This window comes from Etheostoma cragini, chromosome 16 (assembly GCF_013103735.1).
Source record: "Etheostoma cragini isolate CJK2018 chromosome 16, CSU_Ecrag_1.0, whole genome shotgun sequence".
NCBI classification, from domain to species: domain Eukaryota; kingdom Metazoa; phylum Chordata; class Actinopteri; order Perciformes; family Percidae; genus Etheostoma; species Etheostoma cragini.
The window spans coordinates 13,507,829-13,525,634 of record NC_048422.1 but is presented as its reverse complement, the minus strand read 5'-3'; the positions used below and the strand labels follow the sequence as shown (position 1 = coordinate 13,525,634).

Genomic DNA, 17,806 nt, shown 5'->3' with positions numbered 1-17,806 from the left:
TGGAAAAAGGCTGCAATGAAACAAAGAGTGAAAAATTTAAAGGGGTCTGAATACTTTCCGTACCCACTGTATATATGAAATTGCAGTTCTTTTCTTCTAAGCAAAAATATATGGTCACACATCAAAAAGTAAATACAAGTAAGTAAAGTAAAGAATTAAAAAATGGATTGTGATTTAGACTTAAAATTATATCAATGTAGACATGGCCTCAAAGGATTGAACTGCAAAGTAAGCTTACATTTGGTTACCAACATGGACACAATTGACAATTTTTCTGTATCTCTGAAAGGATCATGTAAGGGAGAAAGGCTCTGAATAAAAGCGAGGAAGAGAGGTATAGAGGATTTCTTGGAAGATTAGAGCAAATTAACCTGAGCAGAGCATGGAAAAACTGCAGAGAATACCAGTGAGCACTACTCTGGTGATTAGCTGGTGAAAAGCTGTCTCGGGATCTGGACTAGAAATATACAATTGTTGAAAAGCAGACTATTATACACATGACTAGAAAACCTTCACTTCTCAACAGAATATAATCATAGCCAAGATGCCTCCACAGTCTTTCACTGGCTTATTTTTGCAGGAAGATGTGAGGGATCACTTATCAACCCAGGTTATCGTGTTAAAATTGGAAAGGATTTTCCAGTGATAAAGGAGATAGAGATGAATTGGTTAGCATCATGATGCAGGTCACAGGTTGATGTGCAAGATATGCAATGGCTTGTAGGTGTTGAGTTGTTGCTACTGTAGCAGCCTTATACTGCTTCTAATCATCGTGGAATTTGAAAAAGTAAGCAGGCACAGGAAACCACTGAAGGTAGCAGAGAGGGATTTGATGTTGGAGAATTTTGGGAAAAGTAATGAAGAAGAATTTGAAGGGAAAAGGTCAATTTCTCTTTACAGTTTATTTCGTTGACAATTGCAGCACAGTCATCCATTGTTGGAGCGTTTGGCTGCAGCCATTTCTGTGTGATGGCTCTCTTGCCGGCAGCCAGGCGGTGGGGGTTTTAGATAGTTTTTGAAAATCCGGCAGTCATAAATTTGACAACACATGCGCAGCATTTAGCAAGTGCACGGCAAATACACAAAACAACCATATACACACACACACGCTGCAAATACAAAAAACAGTGCAAAAAGAAAAGCACACAAACCCCAAAATCAAATGCATATTAATGATGATGTTAATTGAATGATGTTTTCTTAATTTGATTGTGTTTTGTCTATTTGCATAAGGTTGCAGTGTGGCCCTGACGGCCACCTTACCAATAACAATATTTCCACAACTATAAATCTTTACATGCAGATAAATAAAAGCAATGAACAGCGTGAGCCGTGGGAGGAAAGGCACTTTAGTCCGAACAGTGTGAGGTCTGGGTCAAATATCAGGACAGACTATCAAAGCTCACCCACAGCAGATTATACCACCCCAAACAGCTGTCTTTTTCCCTCTTATCAACAGTCGGCACGACCTGCACGACTGCATTTTGGCACCTTACTAAATCCTGTCAGCTATTCTGCTGAGCAGTATATCCAATGCAAAAAAATAAGCCAGATGTACTTAGACTTTCTTTAATACTAAAAATGTCTTCACTCTACAAAGATGTCTGTAATTGCTGCTTTAAGAGCCTCGCATCAATTACTGCCTTGCAATAAAGACAAGCAATGAAAGAAATAACATCTCCAATCGGAGTCCAAGCTCTTCAAAATGTGCTGGAAGGGCAATTTTAGCATCATAAAAAGTGTGAGCTTGATTAATCTGAAATTCAATACCAATTACAATAACATTAAAAGCTCCTCTGGGGACTCAGCATTACTGTCCTTCTCAGAAACATGGCACATGCAGCTGCCGAGAAATTAAATTGCCTTGATAATATATGAAATCTGATGCACTTGCTTTTCAGTTGCAGTGTTACAAATGCAAAGCAGGCTAAAGTAATAAAGTTTGAATCATGATTTATGTTTATGGTATCTCTTCAAGATTTTCAGGCAACTGCATATATTCGATGAAAATAATTCATTTTGAGCCTTGGTTGGAGAGTAGGCTGCAGCATTTCTCAATTGATCAAATAGACTTTTCAATATTGATTGAAGAAAGTAAGAATGCAATATTGAAAATACTATAACGCTTTTTGCATTCCTAAATATGAAGAGATCAAAATCACGATTGATTTGAAGCGAGGCGGGAGGAAAGAGGGAAATGCGCGACTTCTTATCGGCAACCTTGCAGTGATTCCGCCTCCCTCCTTTTCTCTCAGTCTGACACAGCATTTCCCCAGAGCCTCAGCTGAAACTGCAGAACCGCTCTGTGTGGCAACTGTTGAACAAAATGGACTCTCACAAGAAGGAGAGAAAAATCCCACAGGAAAGAGGAGAGAAGGAAAATCAATGCCAGGAAGGGATTTTAAAATAGGAGAAATGGAGGGCTTGGGGGTGGTGGAGGAAAAAGGGAGAGAAGAAAGATGAGGGAGGATGAGACAGACTGAGAAGGAGAGATACCCCGTAATGAAGAATTCTATAACTGAAAAGCATTTGAAACCATTACAACTGTGTCCTAATGCTTTACTTGATCCAAAGACATTACTCTCTGCTCATTTTAGTGGGCGTCATATTAACAGGGAAAGGAAGTCTGGTTTGAGTCCCACAGTAAAGGCTGCTGCCTGGATGCTTGCAGTAGAGAAGATAGACAGAGCATGCTAATGAGCACACTGGGAGAGTTTGCCTTGTTGTTCAGTTGAGTTTTATTTCAAAATACTGCAACCAAAAGACTGGGCGGAAAGATAACTCAAGCTGTCAACAAATCTTTCAATCTGGGTTAATTGCTCGGGGAAAGGAAACCTCATGATCATCATTTGAGATGTATTTGTTTCTTCTTTCATAATGTCCCCGCAAATGCACCTGTTACTTAATTTGAGTCAGAGACCACTTTTATTTGTTTAGTGTTTCTGTTGATTTTTCTCTATGTTAGCCAAGCATAGACAATCAGTATCTGACCTTTAATGGCCTGCAGTTCCGTCATTTATCTTATCTTAGTTTCAATATTAGTTTTGTTTGCTCCAGATCATTTTTACAGACAAGTTTGTAGATGTAGAAAAACATTAAAATTTCAATAAACAAATGACTTTTGAACGGGTGGTGTTTGAGGTGATGTGAGGCTATTTTTCTCACAACAGTCTCGGGTCAGACGGGAAACTGTTTTAATGCTGAGAGTTTAGTGCTTAAATGGACAGATCATCCTAGCAAGACACAGTAACACAAGTTGATGATTTGATGACCTACAATTAAAACCTGACCACAGTTTGGTATGGAGGATAAACTTTTATGTATTTATAAACAAATAGAAGTGTACATTAGAGACTGCCCTCCCCATCAAAAACGACCATGTACTGTAGGTTGTTTATACAAGCAGCAATTGCGCCCCCATTTTTATGTTTTATTGTGAGGCTGTTAATATGACGAGGCCAAAGCAGGAAGTCCCCATGAGGAATTCTGAGTAATGACAACAGCACTGGCGTTGCATTCACATGACACAAGCCATGGTGATCGCACACCACCCTCACCCTCACCCCCACCCCTCCTCCACAGTTGTTAGAGCCAAGGGAGACATGGAAGATTAAAACCACTCTTCACTAGATGTCAGGGATCTGAGACAAAGGAATCCAGAAGCACAACTCATTAGGTCAAAAACGTTGAAGCAAAATGTCTTCAACTTGATGCAAAACTGCAGGCAGGCAAAAGTACAAAAAGGGTAAGGCTGAGGCAAAGTACAAAAAGCATAAACAGGGTCAACAACTAGTTGAAGATCAAAAACAAGCTTGGACAAAAGCACTGAGACAATCTGGCTGAGGGCTAGCGGAAATGACTTGTAGATAATACTGCTAGGGAGCTAATGAGTGAATGGGGAACAGCTGAGTGGGAAGGATGAGCAGGTAAAGTGAATCAAGTGATGGAAGTGGCAGGGACTGAAATTACAGCAGAGTTAAACAAAGGCATAATAAAGCAAACAGGAGGACTGCAAAATCAAAACCATGACAACAAGAGGTAATTATTTTCAACCGAGCTTTTGCGAGCGAATGTCGCCGGACTGCAACATTTTCAAAACATGGCCATGTTGAGAAATACAGGGAGAGTTTTGTGGAGCTGATAGGCTTAATTAGCTTTGCATCAACTCATTTAAGCACTGGCTTGAATATAACAGGCATTGAATGATATGAAATAGTTGCTCAATAGATCTTGAATAATGTGTGGGAGGGGTGGTGGACCCATCAAATAAACAGAAGAATTTCACACAGGAGACTGTGTTCGTGTCCCATTTGAACATTTTTGATATATTCGAAAAGTAAACGGTGAGTAATTTTAACTTTATGAATTAAATAGAACAACGTCGAGCTCTCCGTCACATGCGTAATTATGTCATGCAATGTTATTTAAAGAAAACAATGATCTTTTTTTTAAATCTAACTAAGTATTATTAATACTTAGTTACTCTATCTAAGTATTTTTTGTTCCTAAATTTTTCACAATATTACCGATTTGTTGAAAACCGCGAATGTAAAAAAACTAATTTGGGTCGTATATAATGCCATCGCTAGGACTTTAATTAATGAAACGCTCCTATGGGCCGAATTAGAGGGGAACAACCAACCTTTGTGGTCATGTGATTTGGAGGAATTGTTAAATTAATAGGTGAAAAGGTAAAATTTGTAGATTAATTAAAAAAAGATAAAGATAAAAAAAGATAAAAGAAAAATGCACAAACAAAAATAAATCTATTAATGCAAAGAAATTGAACAGCACATCTAGCCCGACATCGTCATACTCAGATTCTAGTCAGAATATACAGTAAGTCTAATATTGCTCCATTGGGCTGTGAATATGGGGCGTGTTTCAACCGAACCAGGAAAGAAAATGCCTCTGCACTAAATTGGACAGACCTACAACCAATCAATGTGACGTATGTTAAACTTTTGCCAAATCCCATAGGGAGGACGGCAAAAACATGGCAATACCTGGATCGCGGTTCCCTGTTTCTCTTTTAAAATGAATACGCTGTTGATTTCTTCTATAAGAGACGTGATGGCGGAATCTACACATCTCAATTCTCCAGGAGCAACCCAAGTCTTTTTTGACCTGGTTGATGACGTTACTATTGATCATCTGTCCATCATCGCATAATGTCCGCCCGGACAATTTCATTGGTCTGAGCAGCTTTGGTTATTCTTGCTTGACTTAAAGTTGAATTGTTGTTCTATCAAAACATATTCCCATATAACCAAACAATAATGAAAATGAAAATCAACTGCATTTTATGATGAGTTATCCAAAGTTCTGTTTTTTAAAATAGTTTTTCACTTGTGCCAAGCAGTCCTGGGAATCCTGCAAAAAGAGTGATATATTCCCAGGAAGCAATCATTTTAACATCACAAGTAAACCTTCAACCCTAATTAACACGCTGCCACAGATATAGCTGAACCGAAATCTTCCCAGAAACTCAAAGAAAACTCAAACTTTCTCTATGTCAAAGGAGATCCATTTGCACTGACACTTATGGTGAATATGTGTTTACTGTGGCAGGGACGGCGTTACGCAGCAGCAAAGAGGTCACACTCACCAGGCCTGAGACTTCCTCCTGGGCACGCTCTGTCTCGTCCATTTGGAGTGAGGGGTCAGGTGGTAAATAAGCCGGCGGCAGATTTTGTTGGTGGACTTAAACGATTCAGTCTCCTGTAACACACATAGGACGGACGATGGATAACAAATATCAATCTAGTTCATACAACAAATGCAACTGAGCCATCATACATGAAATCCCTCAAACAAACCAATAAACTGTATTTTGCATATGACAAAGTAGAAAAGGAGCTGTCTACAAGGTAACAGTCATATATAAGTGCTGGATGTCTGATCAACTTTTCTTTCTTCCTGTAAACTTTAGATGTACTGACTGATGAACAGTCACAGTCATTCTTTCTTTTCCTTGGAATACAGCTGCTTCAAACATTTTGTGCATACAGACATTAATTTATTTTCCCGTTTGCCTTCCTCCTGCTCCATATTTCCGCCTCCCCTTCCTCTCTGCCTTCTCTTTTCCCTCTCCCACCTCCGTCAAATGCTTTAAATGGAAGGGGTATGCTGAGCAGGGTAAATCTAATTAATGGTACAACACGACAACAAGGAAGAGGCAATGTAGCAAGAGAGGGGAAAAAAAGACAATATACCTAGGGAGGCAGTATACCTTAAGGCGATTAACCATTCCCATTGCCACTTCTTTTCTAGGAAAACCAACAAACATGCCTCATACTTCAAAACATTCAATGCTGCTGTTTCAGCCACTTGGATGACTGAACACGACGTTACAGCTGCGCATACTGATTTGCGATAGGAAGATACTCTTAGAAAATGTGAATCTGTGAACTGGGAGGATCAACATGAGTCAAGTCACTATAGGCATTCTTATACGCTAATCACGGATCTGTAAAGCTGAGTGAATCACAACATATACATTAAATCAACTGTCTGAAACTGACGACCATGCTCTTCAAAGCATTCCCATATGATGCATCTTTTAACCCGTTACTGTCCTTGAATATATAATCTAAATAGCTGTATGGAAGCAGCTGCCAGACCGTAATCCAGCACATTGCCTCTCTACATCCTCATCACGTCTGACACGGGTCGCCAGCCAGTCAGGAGAGCGCTGCCAGCTCTCCACTTTCCCTCCCGTCCTCCTAGGGTTTCCCCACCAAAGCAAACAGCAATAAGATAAGAGTTTCTCACAGGTGATTATCTTCTGGACTTTGTAAATAAAAACTAGATCAAGGTGACTTTATCTTGAGGCAACCCATCTTTTCCTAAAAGAGTTAACCGCAGAATCTAGATAACTGTAATTGCTGCTGGCTCTACAGCCCCTCTGAGCTGGGTCTGTGGTGTCTTCACCCTTATACCTTAGTTTGAAATGTTATTTGAATTTTAATATCTTGGATTTGTATGCTGTGCTTCAAGTAGATGAGCCGTCTCCCTGTCTGGATAAATCATGATTTATATTTTAAAAGGCTGGCCCTTTAATTCGTTGACCACATCAATCTGAACTTATCTAATATGCATAATTGATAAGTTCAACTGAATGTAAATCATTAATGTTTTGCTGCTGCAAAAGGTTAGTTCATATCAGTAATATCTGTAAACCAATTTGAGAGTGATAGCTGAGACGTACGTACAACTTGTTTATTCATATACGCCAATTTAGACTTTTAAATCCCAATGAAACTTCTAATATGCCAGACCAGTGTGCACATTAATAAAACCCTAATACAGAGACAGAATTGTTGTCTTCTGCATATAGCAAGGTGCATTGTTATGACTCATGGCACAAATGGAAGCTGTCTTTTTGATGCAACTATGTAACTATTCACTACAAAGGAAGGCTTCAGACCACTTTTTCCTCCTTTAAAGAGCCCATATTATGATCATTTTCAGTTTCATAATTGTATTTTTGAGGTTGTACCAGAATAAGTTTACATACACCATATTTTTGTTGTACTGCACATTGCTGCAGATCCTCTTTTCATCCTGTGTGTTTAGGTCTCTTTTTTAGCTACAGAGTGAGGCATCTCACTTCTATTCTATCTTTGTTGGGAGTTGCACGTGTGCAGTAGCTAGGTAAGATCACATCAGCTAGATAACTCTTACTTTGGTCAGTACAAGGCAGGATTAGCTGGGAGAGTTCTTCTAATTGAAGGTGTACTTGTGGAATACCTGCAGAACAGGGACATGGAAGTAGTTGTTTTGTAGATTATGGTGAACTAGCGTGTGTGGCAGTGTTTTGCCATTGAGAACGAGCAAGCATGCTAGTGATAGCATGCGCTGCGGTTGGCCACCGCATCTCGGCTAGTGACGTAGAAAGCCGTGCAGATTTTGAACAGCTCACCCAGAGACTGAAGACAGAGGACATTCAGAAACCTGTATCTCACTCAAAACAGCATGGATAGTTTTTTTGTCCAAGTCCGTATGCATGTGGTAGCACCAGAGGCACAAAATAACACCCCAAATCCAAGGAAAAGATTTTTTGATAATATGGACACTTTAATATTACATTCACTTCCAAACAGTGAGAGCTGCAAGTTAACTGGAACACAATAGACTTCAGAGAGACTCAGTGGACTCCAGTTTGATCCCACTGGCCACCCGCCAGCTGTCAGAGCCCTCAAAGTGCTCTCATTGTTGGTGTCAAGGCCAAGCTGCCCCACAAGAATCGGTGCCATTGACTGTAGCCACCAACTGTGTTGACCTTAGCATGATAACCACTGGGCACCTGCCCACGCTTTCTAGTATGAAGCAACCTATAGGCAGGTACTCTCATATAGCTGCAGGTCCTGGAGCACAGCTGTTACTATTTGCCAATGTGCTTAAAGAGCACATGAGCAGCAGGGAAGAAATACTGCGTGGTGCCACTGCAGAGCCAAACTCTGACCCAATGCCTCCCATTGGCCCTACCATTCATCCCTACCCTCTCCACCCAGCCTACAGTGCGCAGGTGTCCCCTTTGTAGCTTGGACTAAGTGGTAGCTCTCATTTTAACCTCATTGTCCTCCAAGGGCAGCGTTTCCACATGCAGACTCAAAAGTGAAACATGGTGGGAGAAACCTACCAGAGTGCATTGTGAACTGTAGCTGAAAAATGCTGTAAATGTCATGTAGTGGATGTCACCTGTATTGAACATCAAGACCAATTTAGTGATCCATCCTAATGGCTAAACATATGGAGTTTAATTGCTTGTTTAATCTTCTGTAGTTGTGTTTGGACAAAGAAAACTGACAGTCAATTGTTGTCACGACAGCATGACAACAAATACGCACATGCTCTTAGGTGTGGCTAATAAATGCGGACATGTTGCAGCTTGCCTCTGCTTTGTTTACAGTTGTAGACCTTGTACTATTTAATTAATGTGACGTGTGTAGAAGTTGTTCTTCATAATTCATGAATGTAACAGTTTAAACTGGATCATACTGGTTTCTCACCCTTTTTGGACACTGCAGGTCCCGGGCGAGACTGAGCAGCAGCTCATGAGAAATGGGGTCCACCAGGTTGAGAAAAGCTGCATTCTTATACAAAATGTCATTGAGTGATGTTCCCTGGAGTCCCAAATCCTGAGAGAAAAGAAAAGAGATTAAAGTGTTTTGGTTAACTCTTACTAAAACTAACAGTGTAGACACTCCGCAATTAATGTGATTAAAAGAGACATGTTTGAGCCACACTTAATTTAATATTCAAGTGACATTTCGTGGATAGTTTAATGAAAATAGAGTCAATGTTTATGAGCTTTCTTCATCATCTCCTTTCATCTTGACTTCTTATCACACTGCAAGCTGATTGTGTGTTCCACCCAGTGCAGTTGATTAGGCGCGGGAAGAGTGTCTATGTACATGTATGGGTGTGTGGGCGATGTTTGAGGTAAGGATTAAGATGAAGGTTGTGTGGTTTCTCTTCAAATATTATTATTGCTATACTACTTTCTTGTTGCTCTTATCTTACTTGTAGGTCTAACTTTCTATCAGTCTCACATAACACAACAGTTATCTGTCTGAAGAAAACACTATTGCACTTCCGCTTTCCCCCTTCAATCTTCGGTGTTCATAAGTTACAGATTGTGTGATGTGAAGAACAGTTCAATAAAACCAGGAACCAGGACAAATCATCTTTAGACTCTTTCTATTTGCAGAGGGAATGTAAATATGTTGCATCTTCAGGTAACACTTCAACATGTGTTAACACTCGGTGTTTGAGCCTCACCAGAATGCAGCATCCACCGCCTTTTCGGAGAAGATAACAACAAAAACAATCAGCAGGGAAGACGTGAAACTGAGCAGATAAAACAAACCGAATAGAAGATGAAAGGTTGGGAGAAAGAGGAAAGAATGTCAAAGGATTTTTTTTCTTTTAAAGCTGCATTCCTCTCCTAATCCATAACAAATGTTAAAAGACGATTTGCTATACTCATACAAGCTTTTATACCAGTGACACAACTGCTGCTACTGACTTACAGACAGGTTTCACTGGACCACCATCCTGTTGTAAACTGTACAACTAGAAGCTGTGGAGCTAAAGAGGAAATACCATCAGCGCTATATGAACTGAAAAGCTTTTCAAATAGCAGGCCTGAGGTGGAAGCTGCGTAAAACATGCTGTAAACGCTCTGACAGCCATAACACTTAGAGGCCCAGGAGAAGCAAAGAGGAAAACTCCCATCAGCATTTTCTCCTCCTCCAGCTTTTGAGTTGATTTATCACAGCGAAGCTCCGTGGGATTCCCTGATGCTGGACTATCCTCCAGACTTCAATAAACCTCATTTAGCACAGACTGAGGGTACATGTGTCCATAAATGGTGGCACAGAGGAATTTAAAGATTATTTTATGATGATGCGAGTAGTGCAGCTGCAGCATCAGATGTGAGGGGAATTCACGATGCACATTATTAAATACACATACTGATCCAGTGGATTCATTTACCTGATTCCTAAGCAGGAAAGCATTAAATGTTTTCCTATTTGTCACTGACAGGGAGCCTATGTACATGCCTGCGTGCTTTCAGATACGACTACAAATGTCCTCGTCAAAGCTGCATATCTAATCTGACTTCACCTCGTCACAAAGAGTGGATAAAACGACGAGTTTCAAACCGGAGAACATCATCCCACACATGCAGTTAAATAGAATCCAATTAAATATATTGCACAGTTTGACAAATCCAGTCCCACAGTGTTCTGTGTCAGAGTAAGAAAAATGTCAAAGCTCTCAGGTGTCCAGTTTTCCTTGTTTAACTTTTTCTTTGACTGAAGGAATACATGTTCTTCCCTGGATGGATAATATATGACCTTTTATGCAATCATATTAAAGTAAAACTGCATCTTGTGGCGCGAGAAAGTACAAAAAAGCTGAGGATTAAAAAATTCTTGGCCAGCAGCAACTATGCTTTGGCAGGGATATCTGACAAGTATAGGATGAAGTCAATATATCAACTCAGTAAAATGTGACAGAAATAGTTTCTTCTTGTACACTCTAACAGGAACACTGGGATATACTGTACTTAACAGGGCATTTTGCTTTTATTGCAACATTCACATTACCAATCTGTCCCTTAAATGAAAAGGAACTTCTATCCAATTTTCCAACATAAAAGAATCAGTAATTTATTAAAATAATTCACTATCTACAAATTAAGTCTTCAATGTTCACTTCAGGGAATCCTTTTTCACCAGATTCCTATGATATTAATGCTGTAGCTACCGGCCACATGAGTGAAGTGCCTAACACTTTTTTAAATGATCTCAGGTTTTGAGAAGTATACCAGAAGCTCATCTTCTTGCTGATAGTTAGATAAGATGCTTGATACCACTCTCAGGTCTGTACTGTACATATGAAGCAACAGCAGGTAGGTTAGCTTAGCTTAGCAGAAAGGCTGGAAACAGCTAACCTGGCTCTTTCCAAAGCTCCCTAATTAACATGTTACATCTGTGCAAAACAAGTGTTAACGAGTATAAACAAACATACATAGTTCTACCCTAATTGTGAATTGAAATGTAGTGGATGAATAATAATATGATCACAGAGGCACCACAATCTGAAGAGCAGTTTGTATTGATGCATTTAAAGTTGAACAAAATAAACAAATTAAATGTGTGTTGTGGCATAACCTCAGACTTCATAATGGTCTTCATACAGTAAAGAGAACACTTTAATTGGTGTCCTATCCATCGCTGCACATTGGTTACTAAGTGTGCATATTGTAGAGCGTAATTGACATGAGTATGTGCTGATTCTTTTTTATTTACTAATGAATATGTAGAAGATCCCAAACTAATTAACTTAATGGCCCAGAAGGCAGATCTGAGATGCAGCTAGAGCGTGGGGGCCGATGTTATTGGTTCTTCTTTGTAATGACTTCCTCTTTGCGAAAGAAATGTGTTCCAGCATCCATCATCTCAAGGTGATTATCTCTAAATCCATCAGTCTCAGGAGGAAAAGCTGCTTTGCAGCTGGAAGATCAACAACAGGAGATCTTCCACCAGTTGTTTTTTCCCCCTCCGTCTTGAAGTAATGTTAGTCAAACACTTGGCTTCCACCCCAACGACATTCAGCAGTAGCAGCGCTCTGACTACACATCAGTGAGTGATGGAGAGCGCATTCTTGCTTCGTGAGCAGTTTATGTGCCGAGCTATGGAGAATGCTGCCACTGCTCACGACCGACAATTGTACATGTTGATTTTCAACAAAAAAAATCTTCTTAGGTAGAAAACGTACTCTTTCCGGTTTTAACCTTTTAGTTTTTCCTAATGTCAGCGATTGATTTTTTTATTTGACCGACTTTAGGACTGCTTTCACAAACAGGGACAGGGACAGATTCTGGACAGAGCAGAGGACATTTGTCTTCAAATCAGACTTCTCAAACACTCGTAGTTTCACCTCAGTATTGTTTCCTGCTTTAATCGGCACACATCTGTGTAATTTATTCTACAGCACTGTACAGATGGGCAGGGAGTTTGCATGACATTGGGCCCTCTTGATCAGAACCGATTCTGTCTGAACTTCAAGACTGTTACCCTTTGATCAATGCACAGCTAGCAGAAGGCAGTGAAAAGCTTGAGCTGAGCTCTAAAAATATTTCTTCTTTTTCTCTCTCTAGTTTGGATAGGTCTTTAGAAAGTAAGGATTAGACAGGGAAGGTGTTACATGGGAAAGTGTAACAGATGAGACTCAAATACAATAAACAAACATCCTGTGCCTGTACTTGGGGGCCACAAAGAAGTGTTTGCACAATTAGGTGCAATGGTGGAGAGATTAGAAATATTTAACAATAACACACTAGTGAGTATCAACTGAGTTTGCAGAAAGTGATAATTTTTATGTAAATTTAGATATTTAAAATTCTTGCTTGTGTATATTTCAAGCCTCATTCACACAGGAAACAGTGAACAATGGCAGAAAACAATATTATTTACCATTTACTTATGTTATTTACTTAATTTTTTCTTTTGTAGCCTTAACCATGAAAAATACCTGGTTAAGGCTACTTCATTTGTGTCTTTATTGGTGTTGATGTATTTAAAGGGCGAACGTATAATGCACTCAGTGTTCTGTGTTGTTTGGAGCTGATTGGCTATTCAGAACATGAACAAGCTGAACTTCCTTGCCATTCAGAGGAAACAGGTGGTTGATTTAAACCAGCGTCTCATTGTACGTGTTCCTTTTTTCCCTCAGGAAGTTTAAAAGAAGGCGACATATTACAGCGTCAGTAAGGCTTCCTATTTGGGAAGCATTCATGAGAACTTGCAAAAAGTAAATAATGAAATGACTTTAACTTTCAAATAAAGACTAACACACTGACACCTGCAGATACACCTGCTCCATGACAGGTGGGATTTTCCCCAATAAATTCCATCAGTTTAAATTAGGGCTTTGTCTGGATATATACAGGAGGCATGTCCAATACCTATGCTTCGGCAAAACATGTCAGATTTATAGAAATAAGGACACAACAACTAAAAGAACTGCTGTTGTAAAATAGCCTACATAGTTGCATGCATCTGCACTTAGATTAGGCTACCCTATAAACTTGCTTTAAATATAATAAAATCAATGTATGACTTGTAGATACAAAATGAAATGTCTTTTAACTCGTGAATTTATGCAAACTTATTTGCCCACGTGCAAACCAACCACTATTTCTACAATTAAACCACGTTCTCCCTTTAATAACAACGTTAGAATAAAGTAACGACAAACTCATTGCATTCATGATCAAAATAAATCCCTACCTTTCTCAGCAGTTTGAGCACTTCGGCTGCTTGCTCCATCTTCTGCTCCCGGAGAAGCCTCTGGATTTCTCGGATCCAAGCCACCCGTCTGACATATGGGCTGTGATTGGTTTTCCGCAGCATCCCCGGGAGCTTGTCGGATTTGAGCATCAAGGAGGTAAACAAGAACTCTCTGCCGCCACTTCGCGCGCTCTCTCCCGGGCAGTCATTCCTTGGGCGTCTTCTCTTGGACACTTTGGTTTCCAAATCGAGACTTCTCTGTCTGGTCAACTTAGAACCCATCACTCCTGAGAGGATGTGTCGGTGGTGGTAAGATGGATTTTACAACATGCAGCCAAAACATCACACTTAACCTAACTTGTTTTCCCTCTGTAGTAGCCTATAACCAATGTTTCAAAGTTTCAAGGCTACTCTGAACTGTGAAGCATCATCATCAACATAATAATCATAATAAGGACGTGTCCCCAGTCCCGCCGTCGTCCCTCTGCTTGCATCCGTCCATGCACTGCCTGTGAGCACTCTGGCATCCTTTGCTTTACTCAGAGCTGGTGTGCTCCTCAGCCAATCAGATCGTGATTCTCCGCACATCCAGTGAGAGATCATGTCGGAAACTGAGCTCAGTTTTCTCACCGGACCCCACATCATCACGCACAGGTTGTTTATTAAATCCTGTGTTTTTATAACGTAGGGTCTTATAACAATATTAATCTAGTATGCTGGAAAATGTGATGAATAGATATGTAGCTGTAGTCTGCTGATGCTGAGTATAAATACTAAAACTCCCCTGTTTAAATTGCATGACAGTTTGTTACTATGCATTTGCTATGCAGACGGCATGAGGTAAACTTTTGGGTGTCCATTAAATAAGGAACAGTATTGATCACGGCCAGACAGATGGGCTGGTGGACATTTAATCGAATACTGCGAAACATGACCTGTAAGTTTGAGTAGCAGAACGAGAAATGGATTAACCTCTTATAAAAAGCAACAAACCAGATGAAGAAAAAGGAAGGCTTTGGTGAAATATCAGAAATTCTTTTTTTCCTCCAAGTGGATGGAGGGGTGACTCGTAGCCTACAACACATTTCCAGGATAAAGCCTGACATCCGGCGACTGCCCCCGCTTCCGCTCTCTGTTTTCTGACGATCAAACTCTGACAACTTCGGGAAACAACAAACTTTGAGATAGCAAGCTACACGCTCAAAATGGCTTTTAAAAATCGTGCAAATAAGGCAGGACTGCTTGGTTCTTTCAGGGAATAATCGCAAAGATCTATAAATACCAGATTTACGGCATTTCTCTAATGGGACATTGGGACCGATGAGCAGGGATTGCTATGGATGAACACACTGCGATACAATGGTAAGAGCAAGTTAGTTTTAATCATGTATCCAACAAATTTAAATAGCAAATGTTACTGTATTGTGTGAACAGTTAACTTAATTTAATATTGTATGTGTCATTTTCTTTTGCGGGATGCATATGTTCCATCTAAACAAGTTTCTTCCCGAGACTATTTTGGATTGTACCAGGTTCTTGTTTTGTTTCTTGACACTGGATTTAAGCTGGTAGCAAATTCCTCTTTTACCAGACTCTCATGAAAAACAACTTTTTCAACACAAGAGGTATGGTTAGGTCCTTTTGGGGTTGTATGGAGCCCCAGGCCCCTGCATGCACCTCATGTGCAGAAGTGTGATCGTTCTCTGTGAGGAACAGAGCAGACAGGCATGAGGGGTCCCACATGGATTTTTATAAAAGGGTTTCATTAAGGCAAAAGTTTTTTTTTTTTTTTTTAACAAACTATGTAATAAAGTTCTGGGCCCATAAAACAGGTCAACTGAACAGATATTAACTCTAAAGGCTATGCTAACTTAACATAAACCAACCACCCAAATTGTACACAAAGGGAAACATGTACAATGGCTGATCAGACAATTTATGAAACAATGGGGTAACACAAAGACAACTAATACTAAACTACAAATAAAACAAAGCAGAGTCATTAGTCCATCAGAGTAAGCATTTAATATAATAATAATTTAGCGATCAACTTAAACAAAAGCATCAGCAAAATAATATAGTCTAAAGAACTAAAAACTTTAAACTAGAAATCCAATCTCCCCATCATGTGATGGGCACTCTGTGGGAAGAGCTCCGCTTTAAGAGCGGGTAATTGAAAGAAATATAAAAACTATGAGAATGATGCACAGTAGGACACAAAATCTATGTGTCATTATCTATGTTGCATCTGTTTGCTGATGTAAGTGCATAAGGTCAAAAGTGCGTTCAACTCAATGAGAAGAAAATAAGCTATGGTGTAAACTGTAAAGAAAACTAAGGTGTGTGAAGGAGGGTTGAGCCAGCTGACAGCAAGTGAGGCTATCCCATTCCCCAAACAAGTAGTTACATGAACACAAAGCATGATCTTTTTGATCATGAAGTTGTTTTTCTACCTTGATTTAACCTAACCTCAACCTTAGCATTGTCCAATCAGAAAACATATTTATAACGGTTCTGAAAGGGACGTGCAAACGAGGTCGTCCTGCCTTGTAGAGCGAGACACACATGAGCTGCCACTGTGTACTATTTGCCGGCCCTTTTAACTTCCCCCTTGTCTCTGTTGCAGTGAATTCTGGGATGTTGAGGCGTCATGGTTGTCAGCCAGAAGGACACTCCAGGAGCAGATGTTCAGTATGTTGTAGCAGGAATGTTTCATGATATTTGGTGTTATGTCCTGGGCAGCTCATTCTCCCCCTGATCTGCTTTGCTCTGCATGAGGAACACCAGGGTCACTTTGTGGTTTATGAGTTTACAACCATTTAAACTCAAGGTGAATCATGTGAGAATAACTGTAACTGACTTGGTCTTTTACTCTTATTTTTACTCTTCATGGTGAAGGAGTGATGTGGCTAAAATTAGGCTTATACATCTCTGTCCAGGTGTTTCAGTGGTTTGGATTGGCCCTACAGCTTAAGAATTGATTTACAGACTGTTGATTGCCGTAGCACCAGCACAGCACAGCACAGATGCGTTGTATATTACCAGACTCTGACATGCATTTTTTATACTGTATACCCAAAGTAATTGTGTTTACAAGAGAAGACGAAAGGGACAGAATGATGTAGAAGAAAAAGACAAACATGGCAGTGAATATCATAGATCTGGTTAGTCGGTGGTAACAGTGACACACTGCCTCTAAAGGAAGAAATAAGGATGCAGGTCAGCACATATAGTCCACTGCAAAGAACAAAATGTTCACTTCAAGGTGTGGAGTTTTTACATTTAACTATTGAAGGTGCTCTAAGCGATGTTGGGTGACCTACCTTCTTGTGGACGTTTGTATTTTCAAACAAAACGAGACTAGCTTGCCCCTCCCTCCTTCTCATCCCTGTCCCCTTCACCTGCCTTCTGTGCTTCTGCGTACTAATCCCCCAACCCCCACCTCCAAATCCTTCTTGTTGGTTATTGGCTGGAAAGCTGGAACACTGTTTGTGTATGCTTCGTGGTGCAGGCGGGCACAGTTTGTTTTTGTTGCCGTTTGTAGACCCCTGGCTGTCTACAGAGACCACGTTTTTTTACAGTGTGTTCTGGGGACAGGCAGCTCGCGGATAGAGGAGATGTTTGCTGTAAATGACAACAAATTGTTGCTTAAAACACGTGTGACATTGCTTGGAGCACCTTTAAACCAAACCGTTGCAATTAATGTGTGTAGGCAGTTAGCAAGGTAGAGGCTGAGTATATAACTGCGTTGGTTGCTCATAGTCATAAGTCTCAGTCTTGTATAATATAAAACAGTAATTGTATATATTTGAATAAAAACAGTATTACAGGATGGTTACCTTAATGTTTTGTCAGCTTTTAGCTGCAAAAATGAATGCAATATTTTCTTATATCCCATGCCCCTCTGTTAGAGGTGCCTTAAGCAATATCACACGTTTTTTAGACTACAACATTTTTTGTCACAGATAGCAAACATCTCTTCACTATTCATGAGCTGC

General features: G+C 40.0%; 1 protein-coding gene across 1 annotated transcript in view; it reads right to left on the bottom strand.

The window, feature by feature from the left end:
• Window positions 1–14,357, bottom strand: part of lrrc75bb (leucine rich repeat containing 75Bb) — a 34,216-nt gene extending 19,859 nt beyond the window's left edge. The window contains exons 1-3 of the mRNA XM_034895941.1: window positions 13,809–14,357; window positions 9,015–9,143; window positions 5,609–5,721 (exon numbers count right to left, since the gene is read on the bottom strand). Coding sequence (XP_034751832.1) covers window positions 5,609–5,721; window positions 9,015–9,143; window positions 13,809–14,090 — 524 coding nt within the window. The 5' untranslated portion in view covers window positions 14,091–14,357. The remainder of the gene's footprint in view (window positions 1–5,608; window positions 5,722–9,014; window positions 9,144–13,808) is intronic.
• Between the last annotated feature and the right edge of the window lie 3,449 nt (window positions 14,358–17,806).